Source organism: Scleropages formosus, chromosome 7 (genome assembly GCF_900964775.1).
Source record: "Scleropages formosus chromosome 7, fSclFor1.1, whole genome shotgun sequence".
Lineage (NCBI taxonomy): Eukaryota > Metazoa > Chordata > Actinopteri > Osteoglossiformes > Osteoglossidae > Scleropages > Scleropages formosus.
In genome coordinates, this window is record NC_041812.1 from 32525726 (window position 1) to 32548799 (window position 23074).

General features: G+C 40.6%; 3 protein-coding genes across 5 annotated transcripts; 2 read left to right on the plus strand and 1 right to left on the minus strand.

Moving 5' to 3' along the window:
* Positions 1–728: 728 nt before the first annotated feature.
* On the plus strand, positions 729–6928 carry LOC108942022 (ras-like protein family member 12). Of its 2 annotated transcripts, none has more exons than XM_018765029.2 (6): positions 729–829; positions 1154–1262; positions 1809–1865; positions 2984–3057; positions 3785–3975; positions 5209–6928. In XM_018765029.2, the coding sequence occupies exons 2-6, from the start codon at positions 1157–1159 to the stop codon at positions 5528–5530; spliced, it is 750 nt and encodes a 249-aa protein (XP_018620545.1). In that variant the 5' UTR covers positions 729–829; positions 1154–1156; the 3' UTR covers positions 5531–6928. The 2 variants fall into 2 exon arrangements, with proteins under 2 accessions (XP_018620545.1, XP_018620547.1); XM_018765031.2 differs by lacking the exon at positions 729–829 and adding an exon at positions 890–965.
* Positions 6929–9086: 2158 nt separating this feature from the next.
* On the minus strand, positions 9087–15523 carry LOC108942016 (protein regulator of cytokinesis 1-like). 2 transcript variants are annotated; one of them, XM_018765023.2, is made up of 15 exons: positions 15428–15523; positions 14359–14491; positions 14145–14267; positions 13601–13834; positions 13129–13299; positions 12892–13041; positions 12266–12413; positions 12016–12152; positions 11761–11856; positions 11513–11659; positions 11294–11404; positions 10949–11059; positions 10659–10841; positions 10362–10399; positions 9087–9214 (listed from the first exon to the last, which is right to left on the minus strand). In XM_018765023.2, the coding sequence occupies exons 1-15, from the start codon at positions 15436–15438 to the stop codon at positions 9166–9168; spliced, it is 1842 nt and encodes a 613-aa protein (XP_018620539.1). In that variant the 5' UTR covers positions 15439–15523; the 3' UTR covers positions 9087–9165. The 2 variants fall into 2 exon arrangements, with proteins under 2 accessions (XP_018620539.1, XP_018620540.1); XM_018765024.2 differs by lacking the exon at positions 10362–10399 and having other exon boundaries at positions 15428–15438.
* A 1262-nt stretch (positions 15524–16785) lies between these two features.
* mfap1 (microfibril associated protein 1) lies at positions 16786–20902 on the plus strand. The gene is made up of 8 exons (XM_018765008.2): positions 16786–16994; positions 17378–17594; positions 17684–17825; positions 17917–18104; positions 18420–18689; positions 19825–19984; positions 20081–20170; positions 20337–20902. Exons 1-8 carry the CDS (start codon positions 16913–16915, stop codon positions 20514–20516), a joined length of 1329 nt encoding a protein of 442 aa, XP_018620524.1. The 5' UTR covers positions 16786–16912; the 3' UTR covers positions 20517–20902.
* Positions 20903–23074: the final 2172 nt, after the last annotated feature.

Consider the following 23074-nt stretch of genomic DNA (forward strand, 5'->3'; position numbering starts at 1 on the left):
AGGCACCCCAAGCAGGACTTGAACCCCAGACCTGCCAGGTGAGCAGGCCTCAGCCAAACTTGCTGCACCACCGCCCCCCCCCCATCTAGAACCAAGAAAGCATTAATTTGTGTAACTATAACATATTACCTCTTAAAAAAATTCAAATTTCAAAATGCATCTAAAAATGAAACATAGGACAAAGTATTTTACTGCACATATTCTGATTCATTGTTGCAAGAGGTCTTATTATTTATGGGTAAGACAAATGGAAATGTGAAAGAGCACAATGGCCATCTTTGGTCAGTGTCCATCTTTTGTCGCGTTGTACATCAGTGCTCAGTCATGCAGTCATGCACAATTCAATCAGTCAGTCTGTTAGTCAATCGAAGTCAGTCAGCCAATCAAAGTTAGTCAGTCAAAGTCAGCCAATCAAAATTAATCAGTCAGTCAAAGTCAGTGAGGCAGGCAATCTGTCAGTCAATCAGTTAGTCACAGTGTCTGTAAGTTTATAGCACAATTATGCTTCACTAACCTTATTCTTTACTACAATCAATATCATATCCATCAAGTCTTTCTTCTGTTCTCCAGGAAGGAGAAGCTACCGTCCTCTTCTGTTAACACAAAGCGATGGCCATAGAAGGCGCTTGGCCATCGGCCAAGTCTCTCTCTCTTTCTCACACACACACACACACTTGAGCTCTAGTCCATTCAATGCCTGGACCATTGAGTCAGTATAGTTAAACTCACAGTGTCTGTCTGCAGTTACACAGCTGTGAACAATGTGGTTCTCGTAACGTTTTTTCAGAATGCGATTTTAACCTATGTTCGGCCGGAGGACCAATCCGCGGTAAGATGATCACGACACTTTCACGTGAATACATGATTAATTTCGTGGAACATAGGCGGCGAGAGGGAGTGTGTCGCTTTTTTTTTTTTTTTTCCTCTGTCCAGCATTCGCCGCTAAACTGGGACGTGTGTATCGTGTAAGTGTGCGATAATGTGGAACTACCTCTTCGTTACTATTGTTTCAGAACGTTCGGCTAAATTTGCTCACGTGAGGAATCGGCTTCTGTCAGTTCAGGACTAAGGCGACACATGACATGGCTCGGCTGCACGCGCACATGTTCGGCACAAACTTCTCGCTTGTCTTGTGTCTCTAATGTCGTCGCAGGTCATGTCCTCGACTTTTGGGAAGCCTCGGACCTGGGCCGCTGTCTCGGACCGGGGGCCAACAGAGTGTAATGTCGTACTGTTAGGAGTGCGTGGTTCGGGGAAGTCAGGTGAGCTGCGGTCTGGCTGAGTGGCACCGATCCGAACCGACCTCAAGTCCGTCTTTCTCTAATTTCTAATGTCAGTAAGTAAGTAAATAAACAAACGAAAAATCCTCTTACTGCGCCGTTTGGACATCAGTTTTGTTCGAGCCTCTTAGACTTAGTCTTATGTGTAATAAAATCTTTGGTCAGAGCGGATCGTTCTGTCACTGCAGAGGTCCCGCCTCATGTCTCACATACACAACACCGCAGAAGACTTGCACAAAAGGGGTTCGCACACACAGAAAATGACAAAGTCTCACACACAGAGCACTGAAAAATTGTACAAACTGACACACACAAATCACACAGAACCCTGAGAAAGACTTGCACAAACTTGGGCGCACACACGCAAAACCCCACACAAAGTCTCTCTTGCAGACAGAGGAAATCGCGCACACAGTCTCACAGACACACACAACACCGAGAAAGACATGCACAAAGACACACACCTGCTGTGACCTCAGAGTGACTACACTCGGTATAAACAGGATGTATGTATGTCTTTCCCTCCAGCTCTCACTGTCAAGTTCCTCACAAAGAGATTCATCAGTGAATATGATCCCACCATGGGTAAGCCGCCAGCCGCTGAAACCTTCGAGACCTTCATCTCAGGGATAAAACCTTCACAGCTTGTAGCCTGAACTCAAAAAACAGGTTCTTGTTAAAAGTATGCGAAGCCCTTATGTCCCTTAGTTTTACCACAAAATGGTTATTTAATGAAAATGAGTGTTTCTCATGTGACGACATAGGTGTGTAATGACCAATTCCATATGTTTCTTTAGAAGAAATTGTGTGTAGTAGAAAAACTGAAGTAGTGCAGGTGTAAAAAAATTAGTGAATCCCTAGTTGCATTGGTTAAAACAAGTAGGTAAGTATTTACACGCTTGATTCTAATCATTTATTCATATTATAAGTGTTGGATTTATTTTATGCAAGAATGACCATCCCTGTCATTTTCATATACTTTCAGGCAGCACTGCAATTTCCTCAGTTATTAAAACACTTTTAATTCTATCTGATGTTTCCTCTTCTCCTTTTTCAACCTTTGTAATTTTCATCTTCTTTAAGCAATAAAACACCAATCTAAGGTGTTAGTTAACTTCCTAAATGACCTCAAATCTTTTTTTTTAATGGAGAAACTTTATCTCTGTTAAGCGGTGCCACTTTGTATTCCTGTTGACATGCCAATCTGACATTACGATCCCCATCCGAACGACCCTCTCTGGGGGAGGCAAGAGCCCACAGAAATCTTTGATTTTTCAATAAGGGTGCAGCGGCCCAGGAACCACTTCCTGGGACCCGCGTCGGTCGGACGGGGCGCCCACAGAGATGAGGAGCAGATGTCTCACTTACATCCCAGCACTTCCTCAGGCACACAAAGGCTATTCACTGACTTGGCTCACCTCGGGTCTAAATGATTAGGATCATTTTTACATGTTGGAAAGTGTAACGGAAACCTGAAAGGCAGCCTTTTTGTGGAAGAGATTACGATGGAAAGAAAGGGAATGAAACAATGCAGAGAATGACCTTATCAAGCTGCAGTTCTCTAAGGTCTTAATTCAGGTGTACAAATGATGCTCTGACTGAATAGATTAAATCCTGTTAACTATGCTTTGTTACTAAAACAAGACCAGCTAATAGCGTTAATGTTTTTAAAGACGCTGTTAATGCTTCGTTTTTATATTTAGAGGATACGTATTCTTCTGAAGAGACTGTGGATCAGCAACCTGTTCTTTTAAAAGTTATGGACACTGCCGACCAGGTATGGAAAGCAGACACCTGTCAGCAAAGTGATGTCTCTTCTGCATGTGCTTGTTGATTGTCCATCAAGTCCGTTTTGACTTTTACAGTTTTTGACACGACTACAGACGCTGCATTCATGTCATGTATTGTGTCCCAGTGCCAGTACAGCTGAGGAAGCAACAAAATGACATTAAAAGGTTTCTTCCTAGTTACTGAGCAAAGAAAACTCAACCTACATTGTTGAGTTATCTAGTCTCACACTATGAGGCCTATATTATGTGTGGACTTCTGCTGTGTCAGCCTTCATGTGATTAATTAAGGTGTTCTTTGGCATACAGAAAAAAATGGTTGTTGCCTGCATTTCTTTAAACATACCCTAAGATTCCTGTTTCTGCAAAAAATAATACAACTCTTGCAGGTTGCATGTTTTAAAACCCAGTTTGCAAAGCAGCTCAAAACACTACTATTTTGGACTCACTCCTCCCTCATCTCCCATGTGCTCCATAAACATGTACTATATTATCTTGTTAAAAATAATTTAAAAAAAAAAAAGTATATGCAACTACTCATGTAATATATACACTTGTCCAAAATGTAAATCTCAGTGCTTCACTGACACAAACACTTGCTACTTGTTCCAGTATGTTAAATTTATGCATAATGAATGATTTGTGCACACAGATGTGGCTTCAGTGAAGGACTTTGAGCATAACCACCTCAGCAGCACTTTTTCATCTATGGTGCAGGAGGGACCTGTGAACTGCGAGCGCTACCTGACGTGGGCCAATGCCTTCCTCGTGGTCTACAGCATCGATGACCGGCGCAGCTTCGAGGGCTGCCAACAGTACCTGGAAGTTGTGACTGCGCACACTAAATCTCTTCAGCTGGAGACTCCCATCATTGTGCTGGGAAACAAGGTCGACATGGAGCGATACAGGTCTGCCTGGAGCCTATGACACCTAGAAACACTAAATCACTGACCTTCATACATACTGCACAAATAGGATTTACAATGACATACATAGCATACGGACATAGCGCACATATTTTAATAAGGCAGGACTGGCAAAGAATTTGATGAATGTAAGAACGCTAATAAAAGATGTAGAAAGATCTGGACTTCTCCTATGGGTTATTTGAACTAGTTTATGCCTTTTAAGGGTTCTAGAATGCACAGTTCTTGATGCAGCATAGCACACCTGTTTGACCTTGTTTTATGAGCATTTGCAGACCTTTGGAACCCTCATAAATCAGCATTAACAGATAAACTGATTTGTATATCATCTCTGGGCAAGATAAATATTTCACGTGCACAGCTGGAATTTCTTTAAACAAACCTTAAGCTTTTTGTTGGCAAAGAATTTAATTCTTGCATGTCGCATATTTTAAGATGCAGTTTGCAGTTTTATAAAGTGGTTCTGTTCTGACGACGTGCCTGAATGCAACGCTATATAATGGGGCTTTGTTTTTTCACTATTTTCACACATTATTCATGTTAAAATAAGACTAATTCTAGAATAATAATATACAGTACAGTATTTTCATACTGCTGTTATTTTCATTTTAAAATCAGTTTTATTTCTAAATCTCTTTCCTGCACCACCAAAACAGTTACTTTAAACAAACACTGAAAACAGTTGCTAGTCATTGCAAAAAAAGTAACATAAATAGAATCACAAAGTGTTCTGCAATTAAAAATGTTTTTGTAGATAAAACAGTCTCTGAAATACACTTTGAGTCAATAAAAAATATGGTGCGTTGCAGCAGCATGACAAGCCATTGTACTGCAGATTTAGCGGTTGTCATTAGATGCTTTGACCAAATGTCGTTTACTCGAAAATAAAGATGATAGAATGTTGTCGGTCGAGAAGGATCTTTACTTGAGCTAAGAAATTTGATCTACCCAAGTTTCAACATAAATGGCCAATGATGCAACTCCACATGGGTGCTATTGTAGCAAACAGGTCTATCGCTGACTCCATGTGGGTGCTGCCGCAGTTAATGGGCCAATAAATAAGGGCATGTGGGTGTCAAGATTGTTTGTTTATTTTAAGCATAGATGTGTGTGTGTGTGTGTGTGTGTGTGTGTGTGTGTGTGATTTGTGTAGCTTGCAGAGAAGCTTTCAGCAGTTTAAAAAGGAACATTTCTTCCTTGTTTCTTCCCGAACAGGCAGGTTAGCAAGTCCGATGGGGTTACGCTGGCGTCCCGCTATGGCGGCTTATTCTTCGAAGTGTCTGCCTGCCGGGATTTTGTGTCAGTGCAGCAGGTATTCCACGAGGCTGTGCGGGAGGTGCGGAGGGTGGCAGAGAGGAGTCTGGCAGCACATACCCTCTTCATCAGTGAAGACAGACCCCCAGCCAGTCTGGCTACTGGCCTCAGAGAGCTGCCCTCACCTACCACCGCCAAAGTAGTCTCAGTCAAGTCCTCACGGGCACAGAGCAAGCGCCGGGCACCGACCCTGACCTTATTGAAGGGCTTCAGAATCTTCTGACCCAAGGACCCACCATGGGTTCAGGGCTGTAATATTAGCCCATGCATTCATTGAGCAATGGACTGTCTGTGAGGAACTGGGCAAGAGGATCTCGGGATATAGACACCAAAATAGAGCATGATCTGTGCACTTCGGAATATTACAGTGAATGAAATATCCTGGATTTATAGCTGCTTTGGAAATAGATTGTACAGCATTTATTAGAGTAATCCTTGAACTGGCCAATACAATGAGCAGCATGTCAATGCATGTAGTATATATCTCAAAAGGAACACTTGTGTCCTCCTGAATCAAAAGGGATCTGCATTGCAGACCGTGCTGTGCGACAGCTTTCACATTGCATATGCTGAAGGTTGTCACTATTTGGTCAGCAACTACAGTAGTGGACATTTGTGCTCTGAAGGCCAGCAGGACCTTGTGAGCTATGTAATGCTGACTCATTGCAGTCAGGCCTCTGAATTAGTTTATGCAGACAAAAACTGCTTCTAAAGATGATTAGCAACACAGTAGGTGTTGTGCACATCCCCTGCAGTTTGAAGATGCTTCCGCTGCGTGACCCTTATGGCCTGGGCTCGAACATTCTGGGGGATTTTACCCTGAGCGTGCCTTTTACCTGGCAGTCCTCATCCTGTTTCTTTGCGAAGACTGACGACCTGTACAGCCTGTGGAGGAACACTTCATTCTGTCAGATTCTGTTTTTCTGTCCTTATGAGCTGTGGACTAATGCTCACCTGTTGGTCATAGTGCCCAAGAACAGCCTTCTAGCATTTTCAAAGACAGCAGCAGGAGCATGGCAGAGGTCCAGAAGGAAATAAGCAACATGGAGGACAAAGGTCTCTGCTGATCTAAATGTGCTTTGGTACCTTGTTTCAGCTCAAATGTGAAAATTTCAAAGGTGATGTATAATGAGCAGAGAATCTATTCTATGCATTGTAAACCTTTTTTTTTAGTAGTTGGAGACTTTTGCCACGTCAACAGCAAGAAACGGCTACAAAAGGTTTTACTGTGTTATCCCTACAGTGAGTTTCAAAGGTGATGACTTTACAGCAGTTATTTATTAATTTGGCTTATTATTTCCTCAACTTGCAATTATTTGCTCATTTAAAGAGGTGGGTGATCTTTACTAGAGCCGTTCAAGGGAACTCACTTGCTCAAACCTGGACCCTTAGAGTCTAAAGATTGCAACTCCAACCGCTATACTAGATGTTGGTGAAGGTCTGAATCAAGCCCCTCACAGTAGTGTTGGCCAGGCAGAGGCTGAAAACTGATGGTGGAGCAGGAAGACTGTTACCCCAATCTGCCCTAGCACTTTTAATTAGTGTTACAGCCACCAAATTAATAATTACCTCTGTTACATTCTCACAGATAAGTCAAGGTGTACAATTCTAAGTTGCTATATTTTTTCTTTATAGCACAATGAGGTTATCCAGTGCTGCTGTACCTTCAAGAACTGCTCATTTCAGTATTAATGGACACACAGGAAAATGGGCAGGTGCATCAGCTTGGAGATTGATAATGGACTTGTCACAGCACAGTGCTGCTGCAGGTAGCTTGAAGGCCTCACCATGCCTTGGCTCCAAGACTCGATGTAGGTTTTTACACCTACTCGGCTTGTGTTGGTTTCCTCGTAATCCAAAAGCAAGAGCATCATGGTATGCATTTCATTGCTCTGTAGAGTGAATGGGTAGACACTTGTAGGTAGCTTACTGTTGTGTATCTTGCACTGTAAAGTCACCTTCAACAAAGGTGTCAGCTGAACAAAATTAATATTGGCCTCTAATTTAAAAAGCTGACAAATGTTGACATTGTACTGCCGCATCTTGTAAGATAATTCAGTCCACACTTGTCACTATGCAGAATGTGTAACAGGAGGAAATTATTTTTCCAAAACCAGCAGCTGGGCCTATAAATATGAACAGTGCTGTTAAGTCTTTTAATGTTCACAGGACTTTATTTGTGGCGACAAAGACAAATTACTGTCCAATTCTTTGTGGGTGGACTGCACTCAACATAACTTATTAGTTTTCTATTATTCATGCACATATTTTACCTTTAATGTTAGCTCAAATATCAGTCTGTAGTCCATTTGTTGAATAAAGAAGGAATACATTGGTCTTGCAAATTATAAGTACCATCCCCATACTTATTTCTGTGCATCTGTCTGAAGCCAAACCTCTTGTTTGTTTTCTTCCAAAATATTTATTCAGATCAGACAATTTAGCCTTTGATTAGGAGAGCTCCTGGCCTTTGGCAGCTGAGGGGAATTGCTTTATTGGAAGCATATTTTGTTTACGTGAGGCCCACTTATGTTAACAAAAAAAAAAAAAAAAAACCCACTCTGAAACAGTCCATTAATTCAACAAACCCTGTAGCTCCTTAATTTGACCATACAAATCAAAAATACTTAGCTACACATCACCTCTAATTTACAAGCACATTCAAACTAGCTTTTCAGGTGCTTATGTTTCAAATTGTACAGCACTAAAATAGTCTGTATGGACACTGATCATATCTAAAACAAAAAGTGAGGTTGCCAGCACCACAGCTACCATTAATGCAGTTTCCTCCCAACAGTGCTGAGTTGGACTCAGTTGTAATACCTTCCTGAGACCAAGACATAGAGGACTTCATTTGTACATATATCAGTACATGGGTGATTAATAGAAAAGAATTCAAATTTACTCATAACTAATTCTTGCATAACTCAAAGCTTGGGGGGGGGGGGCTTATACTTATATGAAAAAGCACAGTCTGTTCAACTAGTCCTTTCTCCTTATTCCAAAGACCTCCACCTGTTAAGAAAACAGTCCTGACACACGGGGAAATATTAACAACAAAGTTTAGATTTGGTTTGTACAGTTTTGGTTTTATACATTTGATAATACAATACTTTATAGTACATTACCCCTCTCAGACTAACAGGAACATTTTGGAACAGAACTGATAGACTGATTAGCAGTAGAACTGACCAATTTCAGGTGAACCGAAATCAAACATTTATTTACAATTCATTCAAACACCAAAACAGTACCAACTCCACTATATTCTACAAGTGCAAACTGCTCTAAATTAAAGAGAAGCTTAGAAAGCACAGTGAAATTACAAATTAGTAAATGTATATTTAGTCAATACTATCCTTAAGCAAAATTTTCAAATACAGTATAACATCAGCAATAAATAAGAATGCAGAAAGGTACAAATGTAGTGTGCAAAACTTTCATGATTAAAAATAGCGGTAAAATGGTAATACAAATGGAGATACTCAGGGCACAAAAACTACCATACAGTTCATTCTTGTTTTGAAGCTCAGCTAAACTCTGCTTTAAAAACAGAAAAATGATAGTGTCACATAGTATTTTAAAAAGCATAGGCTTTTTTTTTTTTTAATGAAACTAGAAGGTACACTGATTTAACTAAACAGACCTACATGGTCTGTCACAATCAGAATACTTTAATATAGTGTAATTTAAACTACATTGCATTTTATCATCTAGGAATGTCTCCCTTGTTTTTCCAATTCAGCTTCATGTAAATTTAAAAAGATAGCGGGGGGGGGGGGAAGTAGTAGGAATAGGATCCCATTGAGAGAGCATTGCTGTCTCCCTCCTTGTGTCAGAGATGAGTGATTGTTGAGTTCAACACTCCTGTCCTGAAGTTAGATTTGGAGGCCTTTGTGAGTTCTTGCTGTAGAAAAATGAGATGAGGAATGTTAACAGATGTTAATTACCAAAATCTAGTCAGTCACTGCAGTTAAAAGCCACTTTCAGAATTGCAGGAGTTCAGGACACAGCATGTGAAGCAAGAGATTAAACAACAAGCTTTAATACCGTACTGGGTACCAAGTACAGGTGGTCCCCGATTTACGATGGGGTTACATTCCGCAAAACCCATCATAAGTCAAAAATGCATTTAATACACACCTCTGCATGACAGACTGGGAGATGCAGATCGCTGCAGCTGCCCAGCATATCACTTGCCCAGGGCAGCAAAAAAAAAAAAGTATGCTTTCTACTGAATGCCTATCACCAGCTCACCATCACAAAGTAAAAATGTAAGTTGAACCATCGTAGATTAGGGACCACTTGTACTTTAACTGGTTAGTGTCAGTCCAATAATATAGGCAGCAGCACAAAGGCTAAGTTGTTTTGAATAGAGCAATGTTTTAAACAAACGCAACTACATCTTCTTACTCTGAAGATTTGATTTTATATTTACAGGGTAAAATAAACATACCTCCAGTCATTATTAACCGGTTGTTATTGCAGATGATTCTAAATATGATTCTTAGGTTACACCATTCATGTGTGCTCATAGCTGGTATTTATTCATTCAGTATCTTTACATTATACAATTTTTTAGGATTGGTTTTCCCAAAACAACTTTGCAGAAAATTCTGCAAACAGCAGCATACATTCTGGGTAGTGTGCCAGTTCTTATATCACTCATCTTGACTAATGAAATACAAGTATAGCATTATTGCTTATTGTAAAATAAATATATACAATTATATGCTTTACATGCTGTATAAACAATTATATGTGATAGACTGAAAAATATAACACACATTGGTAGAAAAAGGCACTACAGATACCCAGCTGGAAATGTTTAAAGAACACTTTTTAGTATATTTGCTTAATATCATGAAATTCAAAGAAGCAGCAACACACAGCCTGGTCTGATGCTGCCATATATTACTATCAGTGTCAGTACTACAGCTCCCTGTTCTCTTGTAATAACACTTGTCAAAGTTAAGATTTTAGTGTTAGGCATTTACAAAGGTGTGGTTAATTGGTCATGCACTGTACAAATGAATCCTGAGATATTCAAATACCTGTGATGGATAGATGATTCAATGCTGACCAGTTCTTTCTATAACAAAATGCACAATTAGAAATTTACCTGATCAATCCCACAGTTTATACCAGTCAATGAGCTGCAGGTGGAAACTGATTCAGTGACAGTCATGTAAAGCCATTTGTTAACATGCACAAACAGCTTTACTTTAATGCCATATTGAATGTTTTACACAGATTTAATCATTAACACACACCAGTTAAATGCCCTGAATAATCTGACTAGACTGTGTGTTGTGGAAATGAAGTCAATGTTTTTAGAAAACTGGAATTACCGCAAATTCAGAATAGGTGCTGGCGACAGAGTTTATGCTGAAGTTACACTGTGGACTAGCCTTGGTCCTCAACGCACCACTCGGGATGGTTCTGGGGGTCTGTGCAATGTTCTCCTTGTTGCGCTCTAGAAGGCCACCATGGAGAGGCTTGGTGCGCTGTGGTGTCCGCAGAGAGAACCCAGGCTAGAAGACGACAAAGAAATGCCATCATCCACTCTAAGTGCTTTTCAATTTATATTTTTAAAAAAAGTCAAATAAGCCACTAGATCAGCTGTCATTTCTTCACCAACCTTTGCTGAAAGAGGTGGGCGGGACATTGGCGAGTGACAGACAGTTCCTCCAAAAGCAGAGCGCATAGTGCTGTTAGGGGTAGCACCAGAGATACTGGAGGTGAAGTTGAGCTAGGGAAGATGCAGGGACAGTTAGTAGCATGGCAGGCCAAGCTTTCCTGTTAACATCTCCATGAACGAATACAGCGCAAAGTTCTTGAAGTCTGTTGTCAGGAGGTCTAACCATGCTTGTCAAGCATTCACTGTGAAAGGAAATCATGAAAAATATCCATGTGATTTGTGCTAGTATGGTAGTCCCACTGCCATGACAGGTTACTTTATCACCATGGTTAATAAAATTGTTACCTTTCGTGTTTTTCCAGGTGTATTGTTTCCCCCAAGCCTCCGTTTAGATGGGGTTCGGACAGCCGTGCCATACATCATGTCCTCCTCAATCTGCTTGCTTTTCTTCATTTGCTGTTTGAAAAACAAGCACCAAACCATTTCCTATCTCAGCAAGAATGTTACTATACTTGGAAAAAAGTGAAAAAACTTCCTGTTTGTGAAACACAGATGTTTCCTGACCCGCTCCATTCGTTCTCTCTCCTTCTCGGTCCGGTGGAGCTCCCACTGCTCCTCCACAAAGCGCAAGAACTTCTGTCCATTGACAAGGAACTCCCGGCCCTGCTCCTGCTCCCATACATCGATCTGGGCCTTCAGAATCTTTTCCAGCTTCACAGGGTAAGGCAGTAACATCAGCACAGAAAACGCACAAACTAAGGCAAATTATACTACAGAAACAAAATGGAAATATGTGCAAAACCGATGGTCACCTTTGGCAAGTTTTTCTGCAAGTCAGCTCTTTGCTTCTCCTCTTTCAGAAGATTTCCCCCTCTATTGTTGAATCTCGAGGGATCTGTTGCCCTTTTCTGTTTAAAAAAATTTATGCAGTAAAAATAATTAAAAACTGAAAATTTATAGAGTAATTATTCCAGTTCTAAACAGGAGGATTTGCTCATAGCCTTCAAAGAACATACAGAGAAGAACTACATCCATCCATAGCTTCCTTTTTGGAAATGTACACTCACCTCTAGTTCCAGGAAGAGTTGCCAGCTCTCTTCCCATCTATGAACCCCCTCAAAGAGCTCCTTGTGGTCCTCAAAGTGCTGCTTAAGACGCATGACCTCAGCATCATGTAACTTCAAGAGGTCCTCAGTGAAGTTCTCTGTGTAAACAAACAGCTTGTGTCCAACTCATTGCTGCAGAGATCCTGTATGGAACTCCCTTTGCATTCCATTTTTAAGATATATCAAACTACATGTAGAACATCCAATTTACCATCATAGTATGGGGTGAAAGCCTGCCGCTCCATTTTACTCAAGAAACACTTGTCCCACAAGGAGGCCAGCTCAGCTCGGATGGCCTCTATGACACTGCGGAGGTTCTCAAGCTTCAGCTGCTCAAGGCGCTGGACTTCAGCTTCCAGCTGCCAAGAAGAAAAATACCAAAACTATGCAACACTCAGGGATTCAAGATGCCATTTACCAACATTATAATTACTTGTTAAACAGTGGCTTCCAAATTGTTATTTTCTAGAATGCCCAGGAGGGGTGGGCTACCACTGGCCCGTGGACCCCCAGAGGTTTTTCTTTTCTCCCTCAACTTTCAGTTGGGAGTTTTTGTTCCTTTCCCCGGTGGCCAGTAGGTATACTTATAGCTCTATAAGTTCTTCATTATGGTAGCCATTAATCGACTGCCTTCCTTGTTTGTATCTGTTTTTCTTGCCTTATGTCTGTGTTAAAGCGCTCTGTGTCACTGCGTGAGAAGAGCGCTCTATAAAAAAATAATAATAATAATAATAATAATAATAACACTGAGAAAGCTGTGCACACTCATGTAAGAGGGGTAAATACATTAAATCAACTAATTTTTACAACAGTATTTTAGGATTGAAATTCTCTTACCGCTTCCATGTTCTTCTTCTTGGAACTGATCATATGCTCAGAGAGGGCATCTCTTTGTTCCTCGGGAATTTGCAGCCTGTCCCACAGCTCCTGGATTTGCCTGCGGTAAGCATTACAGACCGCCTCGTTCTCTGCCTTGCGGTCTTCCAGCTGAGAGAGGACACAACATGCAGTCCATCAGGTCCAACAACTTGGGGTAATGAAAGTCAGGCAAAAGGTTCTCTGACAGACACTGACCTGGTTAAGGAGCAGTTTCAGCGCTTTGATGTTCTCCTTGGATAGACAGAAAGCGTCCTCGTCCTCACACACCACATCCCTCTCGAAACTAGTGTCAGGCAGCTGTTCTAGCTCCTCCATGCACAGTATGATCTGCTTTTTAATTCCAACAAACTCCTTATGCCTCCGTTCCTACAAGTTTTTTTAAAAAATTCAAAACTTAATCACTGAACTTAAAACACAAAGACCAAAAAAAAGAAAAAAAAAAAGAAAAAAAGATCATGTCCTTGTCAACGGACAAGTTTCAAAATAACCCTTAAAAAAAAAAAAAAATCTGTTTGACTAGTTTCCACTGAAATTTAAAAGACAATGGGACACTTAAAGCTTGATTTATGCAAATGCTAAGGTCCTTTTTTAAGTATTTTCAGGGGTGGAAATACTTCGAACACATGGAATACAGATAAGATAAAAAAAGATGAGAGTTGAGGATGACCTTCTCTGCAGTAAGGCCAGCGATGTGTTTGCGGAAAGTCTCCAGCTCCTCCAGGGTGGGGACAACATTGTAGTCGATGCTGTAGGAACTTGTACACAAAATATCACACAGCTCCTGGTCCTGCTCCTGAAGGGTCTTCAGCTCCTGCATGCGTTGGCTCTTCTGTTTCATCATAACTTCCAGCCGTGTGCGAATGTCCTTCTCCAGCTGCAGCATAGTACTGCCCTCTTCCTCCTGTCAACGCCAGATACACAGATTGAACAAGATCAGCTGAGACGAGGCAAAGGCTGCAACCTTAGAGACATGCATATACACAAGATAAGTGTCTGCTTAGCATTTAAATAATGTAATGGCATCAATACTTCTGCTTTATGTAGTGCTTCCAAACAACTAGCTCTGCTTATCTATAGAGGTATCACAAACTTCTTGAACTGCCAACATTTTAATCAGCGAGTAGTTCTTTCACCATTATTCAGATATTTCAGACTTTGGACATAAAAGCATTCTACAATGTAGCAGCAATTCCTCTAGGCAAACCAACTACCTCAAATGGGGGCAGATGAAGTTCCCCACACAAGCTGTCCAGCTCTTTGCGACACATCTCAATGCTGCTCATTAGTCGCTTCCTGAGGTTCTCCTCCTCAGCAATCATCATGTCCAGCAAACCCTGTGGGCAGAGCGGGAGTCTCTTAAGCACTGCAGATGAGTCTTCCACCAACCACCGAGAACAGATCTATAAACATCAGCACAATACTCACTTTTATGTGTTTCTTAACCACTTCTGTCCTCTGTAACCGCTGATCCTCTGGGATTCCAATTTCCTCCCAAATGTCCTTTAAGCGACCCAGTGCCTTATTGAGGCATGCCACAGACTCTGAAGCTAGGACTTCACTGCAATGAGACACAAAGTGTTCAACCAACCAATCATTTAGTCCTAAAACTGAACATCATACACAAGGTTAAAACACATCTGTAATCATTACTTTACAAACATATTAAAAGATGGGAAGAATCACTACTAAATATGTAAAAACTAAATATGCCAATTTTTTCCAGTCAAATCTGTCACAAAAGATCTCCCCATTTTTATATTTAAGGTTGTTTAGTCTCTGAAATAAAGAGACAAAGCAGGTCTTTTGTACTGGATCAAACACCCTATTCTTCACCTTTTTTGGAATGCCAGTTATTGACACACACCCAGAAAACAAAAACCGCACCCAGATACACCCAGGCTGAACACAGCAGATAACAGGACATAAATGAAATTTTTAAATATAGTAATATGGGAAGAACAGGAATAAAAGCACGACCCCTCTCTTTCAAAAAAAAAAAATTAAAATGAAATAAATCCCCATGTTATTTATGTTTTTTTGTCTACAACCATGAATCATGATGGGAACCGAAGCAGAATTCTTGCGTGAGCATGGCCAAATCTGATTCTGAAATTATTCTGTTCCTTACAAACAAGCTGACTTTGAACAAAAAGTCATAACCCCAGATCTGATCACCTGTTACTAAAGAGTGTAACTGATTCTCCTGAGGTAACTGAACAGCAATCGGACGCTCACTGCACACGTGTCACGTCGTTCTTCTGAATCAATAATAGACGTTAGAGATGCAGGGTATAATGTCCACTTCATCATCATATGACAATACCAAAACCTACCAAAATATTCTGGATAATTACTATTTAAAGTTATTTACTGTTTTTCAGCCTGTCTATCCGAATCAAATCATGCGAATGAAATTGAATCACGAAACAGGCAGTAAGTAAGTTACTCGATACGATAGGATACGCTAACGCTTCGAAATTTTCTCCATACAAACCTCCTCCTCATGGTGACAGTCCTGGAAATATGTATATGTCAACTTGTTGTTTTATTTTTTCCTGAAAAGAATAAAATAAAAAGACTAACAAGTGAAATACACCCTCGCTTCTCTCCTGTCCTCTGGCAGTTTCTATCGAATTCAAATTGTGCATCTGAACGACGCGCTGTGTGTCATTGGCTGAGGATCATGTGACGTCAGAATTGCGCATGCGTCTGAGCTTTACATGAGGGTAGTTTCCCATGAAAACTTTCGTTCAGAAAGTAAAGGTATTCAGCCGTGGCAGGTGCCAGCATCTTGAAAAATCACCGTTTTGCTTTGGGTGTTCGAAATTATACACATACTATACTCGCTGCATAACACAAATAATTGAATTATGAAAGACGTACACCAAAATCAAAATGCCTTTTCCAACCAGATTAGCAAAGACGTACAATAATGATCATTACGGCAGAGTACTGTGTAAATTTACATTCAAGAAGTATTCCTCTACCAATGAGCTCTAATTTAAGAAGAACTTCGTAAAGAAACGTAACATTCCAATGTAAAACTGAAATATGACTTTGGGGAAGCAAAATGCGATGTTAAAATGTTTACATTTATTCATTTAGCAGACGCTTGATACACAGTCCACACAAATCTATTGTTCTACTACAGCAGCCTCGGAAGTAGGAATTACATTCGACAATGACCATTTTTCAGTTAAAACTGCAAGCACTGTTACCTTCCTTAACAACATATATTTGCTTAGAAGTAAATATTTTCGCTTAGATGTACGTCGCTTTGGATAGTTAATTCTTTTGGTCATATATATTTTAATGGAAACATGCAGCTACAGTCAAACTAGAAACAGAACCCATATGATTCCTTAAACGCATGCTTCACATCAAAACACTTTTAAGTTTTTTTAAATACCAAAACAAACCTTCATACATAATTAAAACAATAAAGAACAAAACTGTAAACAAACATGTATACAGCTCTAATTCCTTATTTGTCAGGGTTTACAAGCATATTACACACAAGTTTTGTAACTCAACAGTGCATCTTGCTTTCTTATTCTCATTACGTTGTAAAGTCTGAACATATTTTTCCAGTAAGTAAAGGGGCAATATTAGGTTTAACATTTGACAATTTTCCTTTGTGAATATGATATTTTCTGAAAATTATACATAGATTTAAAAACTCATATTTTGTTTCGCTTAAACACATCTTAATAATGACAACTCACTATGATGTTTATCTACAACTAGAGCAACGTTCGACTACTCTACGATAAAAATAAATAAATAAATAAAAAAAATAAACCGGAAGTTGAATCGAGGAACCTTCAAGTCAATGCTCAGTTGCTTGTCGGACAGTTGCAGTTTCCGGTTTGTTACGTTTACTTCCTTTCACCGTTAGGTTAAGCGACACTAAAGGAGTTGTTAAAAAGAAGGAATAATAACTTTTTTAACTTTCTCTAAAATCTTGCAAGGACCAGCCATGTCGACACCAAATGCACTCAGCGTCAAGCAGCCGCCGATTCAGTCGACGGCTGGGGCCGTTCCGGTGCGGAACGAAAAGGGTAAGTTAGAGAGTCTTCGGAATCGGATGGCCACGAATATGATGTGGATTGAAGGCCTAGGCACTGCAGCGCTGTCAATCACCATGTTAATTCCAAAAGATATAAGACACAGAATTTGGTTTCCGATCCAGTTTAATCGCCTTTGATTTCTTGCTAAATAACAATGTGACAGTTTAAATAAATGATCTAATTTAATTATTGATTGTTTACTTGTCTCAGGTTTTTGTTACCGTCACGCGTGTTCCTTCTCTGTATAGTTACAACAAGATTATCTGCCGGAGTGGTAGAATTAATGTCTGTGTAACTGTGATTTTACAGAGCTGTTAGTACTACTGGTGAGGAACTACAGCAGCAAAGCTCTTAACATGGCCTTTCTTCTGCAGGTGAGATCTCCATGGAGAAGGTTAAGGTAAAACGATATGTGTCCGGAAAGCGCCCTGACTACGCCCCCATGGAATCGTCAGATGAAGAAGAGGATGACTTCCAGTTTGTAAAGAAGGGCAAGGATGTGGAGCCTGAGGTGGAGCTGGAGGAGGAGGAAGTTTCTGATCCTCGACTGAAACGTCTGATGAATCGAGTCACAGAGGATGTGGAGGAGAGGTACTGCCCCTCTCGGCATCTCTGTTTAGCTCACTATGAAATGCGGAATAGTTTCATCATGTCTTACTGTGCATCGCTCCTTTCCTTAGGCTGGCAAGACACAGACAGATTGCAGAGCCAGAACTTATGGCAGAGAGCAGTGAGGAGTCTGATGAAGGAACCTGGCACCCAGAACATGAAGAGAGCAGTGAGGAAGAGGAGGATGAAGAGGAAGAAGAAGTTGATGATGAGGTAAGCAATGCAAAGATTTTCTCTTTGAGTGCACCATGGTGTATGACCTATGTTTTCACCTTAGTTCATCTTTTTTGTTGTTACAATGCAGGAAATTGAGAGACGCAGAGCGATGATGCGCCAGCGTGCGCAGGAGCGCAAGAATGAGGAGATGGAGATCATGGAGGTGGAGGAGGAGGGGAAGTCGGCCGGGGAATCGGAGTCCGAGTCTGAGTATGAAGAGTACACAGACAGTGAGGATGAGACAGAGCCCCGACTAAAGCCAGTCTTTATCCGCAAGTAAGAAGGACTATCACACAACTAACTCCATTTCATATATTCATTTAGCTTCTCCAAGTGGGTTACAGTGTTAGGTTGGTATGCTAAGCCAATTTAGAATGGTTTAAATATTTGTGGATCTATGTAATATTTTTCCACTGGAGCAGAGTAAATATGTTGTTCACGGGTACTACTGTGGGAGCAAGGATTCGAACAATGCTTATTCGAAGGCAAGGCAGCAGTTGTAACCATTACGTTGTCTCCTACCTCATGTAAGGCTTTAGTGAATTTTTGATGGTGTGAAAGTGGAACTTACGGTACTCAACCATCTCCCAGGAAGGACCGGGTGACTGTGGCGGAACGTGAGGCTGAAGAACAGAAGCAGAAGGAGCTGGAGATAGAGGCAAAGAAGCAGGCAGAGGAGCGCAGGCGTTACACTCTTAAGATTGTGGAGGAGGAAGCCAAGAAGGAATTTGAGGAGAACCGGCGCACACTGGCTGCCTTGGATGCACTAGATACGGATGGAGAAAATGAAGAGGAGGAGTATGAGGCCTGGAAGGTTCGAGAGCTAAAGCGCATTAAGCGGGACCGTGAGGCACGAGAAGCGTAAGTATTAAAATAGTCGTCCCCCACCTTATGAAGGTAATGGATTCCCCAAAAAACCTTTGTAAGGTGAATTCTTATGTCAGACATTACCATTAGTTTCAATGGTAAACATTTTTGTAGGTTTTGTTTTTCTGGATTAAACCACCTATGGGACATTTGTTCCAATGTTTCGCTTCTCTTGCTGGAAACATCGTCAAGACGCCAGCAAGAGAAGTGAAATGTTGGAACCAATGTCCCATACGCGGTTTAATCCAGAAGAACAAAACCTCCAGTCAGTTGACTCTAACCGCGGAAACCTATGGTTTTTGATTTGGTAAACATTTTTATGCATTCCCAAGCCCCAGAATTGACACTTGTTTATCCTAAAATATCAGAATTGCAGTTAAAATCGAGAAAAACACTTCAATAGTTGACATATCACATAACGAGGAAGTTTCTCTTAATTTATTACTCTTAATGCTGTTTTTCTGTCTACCTGTGCTCATTCCGCTTTTTAGTATCTCTTACATATACTTAACATTCAGTGTTTATTGCCAAAAAACAAACAGACTAAAATCAATGAAAACTGCAAATGAATTCAAATACCAAAATAAGCTGACATGTTGTCTCACAGTATCTGGGCTGCATGATGGTGTGTGTGTGTGTGTGTGTGTGTGTGTGTGTGTGTTTATATTGCCCTGCTGTATAAATGGGTGAATCAGTATAAGGAGTTCTGTGTACTGTGTCTATCGCTGTAAATCACCTTGGATAAAAGTGTCAACTAAATACTAATGTCTGTGCATTGCTTTGGAGAAAGTGTCTGCTAAATGTCTCTTGCAGTTCATCTGTCAAGAGGTGCACAAAATCCAAATGTGGTCCTCGTAAATGCAAAGAGATACCTTGTAAGAGGAAGTGGCATATGAAATGAAATACCTTAGTTGAATTCATGTAATTAATTCTTTTATATATCTAAGGGTGTAACTACTTTCTCTGGGAGAGCTGGACAAACATTGGTTTTGTACTTACCCAGGCAATACTGTAGTAATTTAACGTGCAGCTCGCTTCTAGATTTAGTTTGAGGTACTGTGTTATGCCAGGGAAGGCTAAACAGACTTTCAGCTCAAATTATGCCTGACCTACTGTGGTTTTCCTCCAGCATGGAGAAAGAGAAGTCAGAGATCGAGAGATTCCACAATCTCACAGAGGAGGAGCGCAGAGCTGAGCTTCGCAACAATGGCAGGCAGGTCACCAACAAAGCCATCAAGGGCAAATACAAGTTCCTCCAGAAGTACTACCACAGAGGAGCCTTCTTCATGGTGAGCAACTGACCACCTTTGACAGAAATTGTTCTACTGATTGACTTCTGTTTGTCTGATTAATGTACTGTCATTATTTCCCCCCCCCCAATTTAGGATGAAGAGGAGGATGTGTTTAAGAGAGATTTCAGTGCTCCCACCCTGGAGGACCATTTCAACAAGACAATCCTTCCCAAAGTTATGCAGGTCAGCAAGAGCTTGTCTTGCTCAAACACATCTGTGCATAAATGGCATATTTATGTCCACAGTGAACTAAGTAATGGACATAAATATCCAAGAAAGCAAAGCTATAATGGTGTTACCCTGTTGTAGAAACTAACCGGAAATTTACTGTCTTGGTTTTGATTTACAGGTCAAAAACTTTGGTCGTTCCGGGCGAACTAAGTACACACACTTGGTGGACCAGGATACTACGTCCTTTGACTCTGCATGGGCTCAGGAGAGTGCCCAAAACAGCAAGTTCTTTAAACAGAAGGCCGGGGGTGTGAGGGACGTTTTTGAACGTCCCTCTGTCCGCAAGAGGAAAACCTAATGCACTGAAGTGCAGTTGAACTGAAGCTCACTTGCTACCAGCTACCACCCTGGCCTTTGTCCATAACAGACTGGGAGTTCTGTGTATCAGGGAAGGTCATTTGGCCTCCTATGTTGTGACACATTACTTAAAAGTGAGTGACGCCTCAGTTATTTGCTTTTAAGAAAGTTGTTGGTCAAAATCTGGATTTTGTGTACAGTTTAATAAGTTTCTGGTTGGCGTTTCAATGAAAATTTAAAAAATGTTTGGTTTTTCCACATTCACATACTTTTCCTTCAATTTAACATTCTTATTTTTCTTGTTCTGTGGAGCATTTGTAAATAACTTCTTGTATCACCCATGTGTATAGAGAACTCGATAGATTTGATTAAATGAACTACTGGCAATTCCTGTATCAATTGTCAGTCTGTGTTTATGCTTATCGTAGCGGTTTTTGTAGAAATCTTGTTGGTACTCTTTACGGTTGAAATTAAGGGAAAACATGCTATCGTCCATCATGAGATTTTGTTTAGTTTCCAATGAAAAAGCAGGAACGATATTCATGCTATTTTATTTGCAGTAATAAGCATGATTCTTATCAGCTATTTTTCTGTTGGTCCAATTCCCCATCTGCTTATACAGCTCTTCTTTGCAGCTGTTCTTTTACAAAAAAAATGATATAACAGAGGGGTGGAAGGAAACGACTAAAAACCAGTTTCCCTTTTTTCTCACAATTATCTTTGAGCCACACATAAAGAAGAAAGACGAATATACACAAAGTGAGAATGACTAATGGCTAACTTCCAGGTGAATAATATCACAACAGCACTGGCTTTCAACATAAAATTCTGCATTGATTAAACAGCAAAATTCTCAGTTTTTAAAGTTACTGCAAAGCTTACCCATTTAACCTGCACTCTACTTTTTTGCCTTTATTTGTTTAGTTCATGCTTTTCTTCAGTGTAACTTACCTTAAGTTACTTAAGATGTACCCTTTTTATACAGCAGTAATTTTTTTTTTTTTTAGTGATGCAACTCAGAGTAAGCAATTGGCACTAGTGGAAGGTGGGATTCAAACCTGCTATCTCTGAGTCTAAATGCAGCTGCTTTAACTACTACACCTTGCAGCAAGCATATATTGGCTCAGTGATACATGTATGTTCTACTGAACTGATGTAATATTGCCCATGGCTGACCTGCTTTATTCTGCTACCTGGTTTATTCTTGGTAACAAGATACTGTCTCATGAAGTGAGTTTGTCTTGGTTGGATCATTAATTAGGCCCATCTTACTTCCTGTTATAGCAACTTTACTTATGAGATTTTTTTTGCTCATGGTCATTGTTTCTTCTTTCATACCATCAGACTGAAGTACCCTAACTACCTTTTTTTACCATGTGTGATCTGAGAACACATTACTGCTGAAACTCCATACACAGTCTTTCAGCTTGCGCTCAAGAAAGAGGAGCTTGTCTCATTCTGGGTGCCCTTGACTGCGCATGATCTTGAAAACAGGTTAGGGGTGGCTTCATCGGCAGCCTATTAAGAGCACTGCGCAGCATATCTTTCATCGACAGGCTAATATGTGTGCACTCTGACTCCAAATGGATTAAATTTCACTTTCCTTCCGTTCTTACTTACTGTGTATGATACCAGATTAGATTCACACTGAATGAGAGTCTCACACACAGGTTTCTAGGACTATTGCTTAGGTGTTTGCTCACTACTGCTCATTACTGGATTTTGTTGCACTCCTTCGTACTTTGTAATTTGCTGAAAACCTTTGTAAACACCGAAGGGCTGACAATACTGCGACAGATTTCCGGTGAAGAGGCACTAGTCTTTCTTGGATGACTGTGTACATGCTCTCTCTCATAAGTTCTTTACCTGGCAGTCAGCATGTTTACAGCATATTGATCATTTAATACCAGTAATCACTGGGAGATCATGTAAACTCGAAAGTTCAGCATGACTGATTTGTTCTTTAAATAGAGAGAACGAGACTTTGTAAAAGCCTTTGTGTGTGATTTTGTCATTTTCATGCGTTAGACTCTGAGACGCACATCGCTTTGGAGAAAAGCGTCTGCTAAATGAATGAATGTAAATGTAAACTTAAATGTTTGTACAGAAACAAGTGTGTGAGTGTATCTGTGTGTGGGACTAGTCCATTATGGAAAGAAGACTTGGGACCCCAGAGAGTGCTTAGCACGTGAGCCTGGAGCAGAGGTCACCCTGGTCAAGACACAATAAAGGAATACAGGATTATCCTACTGTACTCTCCATACGCTGACCCACATCTAACCTCTACTCCAAATTCCATGGTCAGAGCAGCTCTGGCCAAGTCTCCTGTTTACATGGTCCCATTTGTGGTTTTGAATCAAGATGTTCCATGCTGAGCTGGGGATCCAAGATACCATTTAGCAACAATATCATTATTATTTGTTAACTGGCTTACAATTGTTACTTATCTAGAATGCCCAGGAGGGGTGGGCAACCACTGGTCCTTGGACCCCCAGAGGTTTTCTTCTCCCTCAACTTTCAGTTGGGAGTTTTTGTTCCTTTCCCCGGTGGCCAGTCGGC